At 53.2% G+C, this 566-nt stretch overlaps 1 protein-coding gene across 1 annotated transcript in view; it reads right to left on the bottom strand.

The window, feature by feature from the left end:
* The window catches only part of LOC119591194, a 2,976-nt gene that overhangs the window by 243 nt on the left and 2,167 nt on the right, over positions 1 to 566 (bottom strand). Inside the window, exon 6 of the mRNA XM_037939905.1 lies at positions 1 to 532. This exon is cut by the window's left edge and continues 243 nt beyond it. Coding sequence (XP_037795833.1) covers positions 323 to 532 — 210 coding nt within the window. The 3' untranslated portion in view covers positions 1 to 322. The remainder of the gene's footprint in view (positions 533 to 566) is intronic.

Below are 566 nucleotides of genomic sequence, written 5' to 3'. Positions count from 1 at the left end.
CGTAAAAAAAAATACACACAGTACAAGCCTATGTGTGTTCGTATGCACGTGCGCGTTACCATCTCTGAATTGAAGAAGATGAAGGAAAAGAACAATCAACAACCTTCCACATCGTTCTACGAGGAAATAAAACGAACTGTAAAAGAATCAAACCAAAAGCTCAAACCCCAAGCCTAATCAACACAGCTCGCGGACCGACACACCCCGAGGCCGTGTTCCATGTCGCAGCGCTTGTGCCTTGCCGCTGACCAGAGAGAAAGAGAGCCTCTTGCTGCAGCACAGGAATGCCACGCGGGTCCTCCCTCACGACTCGGTCCTGTGACTAACCCTTCATGTTGGCGCTCTTGCCGGGCTTCGCATTCCGCTGCACTGGCTTGCTGGGCCCGGGTTGGGGAGGCGCCTGCCTGCCTGCCTCGACGCCGCAGTCAGGCCGGTAGTCGGGAAGATTGCTCCTAAGGTGGTACACGGTTATGCCGCTTCCCTCCATCAGCTGATAACCTTCGCAAACGGTGTCGGTGTGGTTACTATCAATCTGCGAAGCAAATAATGATCATGTGATTCCACTG

The sequence above is a fragment of the Penaeus monodon genome, chromosome 28 (assembly GCF_015228065.2).
Source record: "Penaeus monodon isolate SGIC_2016 chromosome 28, NSTDA_Pmon_1, whole genome shotgun sequence".
In the NCBI taxonomy this organism is placed as follows: Eukaryota; Metazoa; Arthropoda; class Malacostraca; order Decapoda; family Penaeidae; genus Penaeus; species Penaeus monodon.
This window is presented reverse-complemented; position numbering and strand designations above follow the sequence as displayed.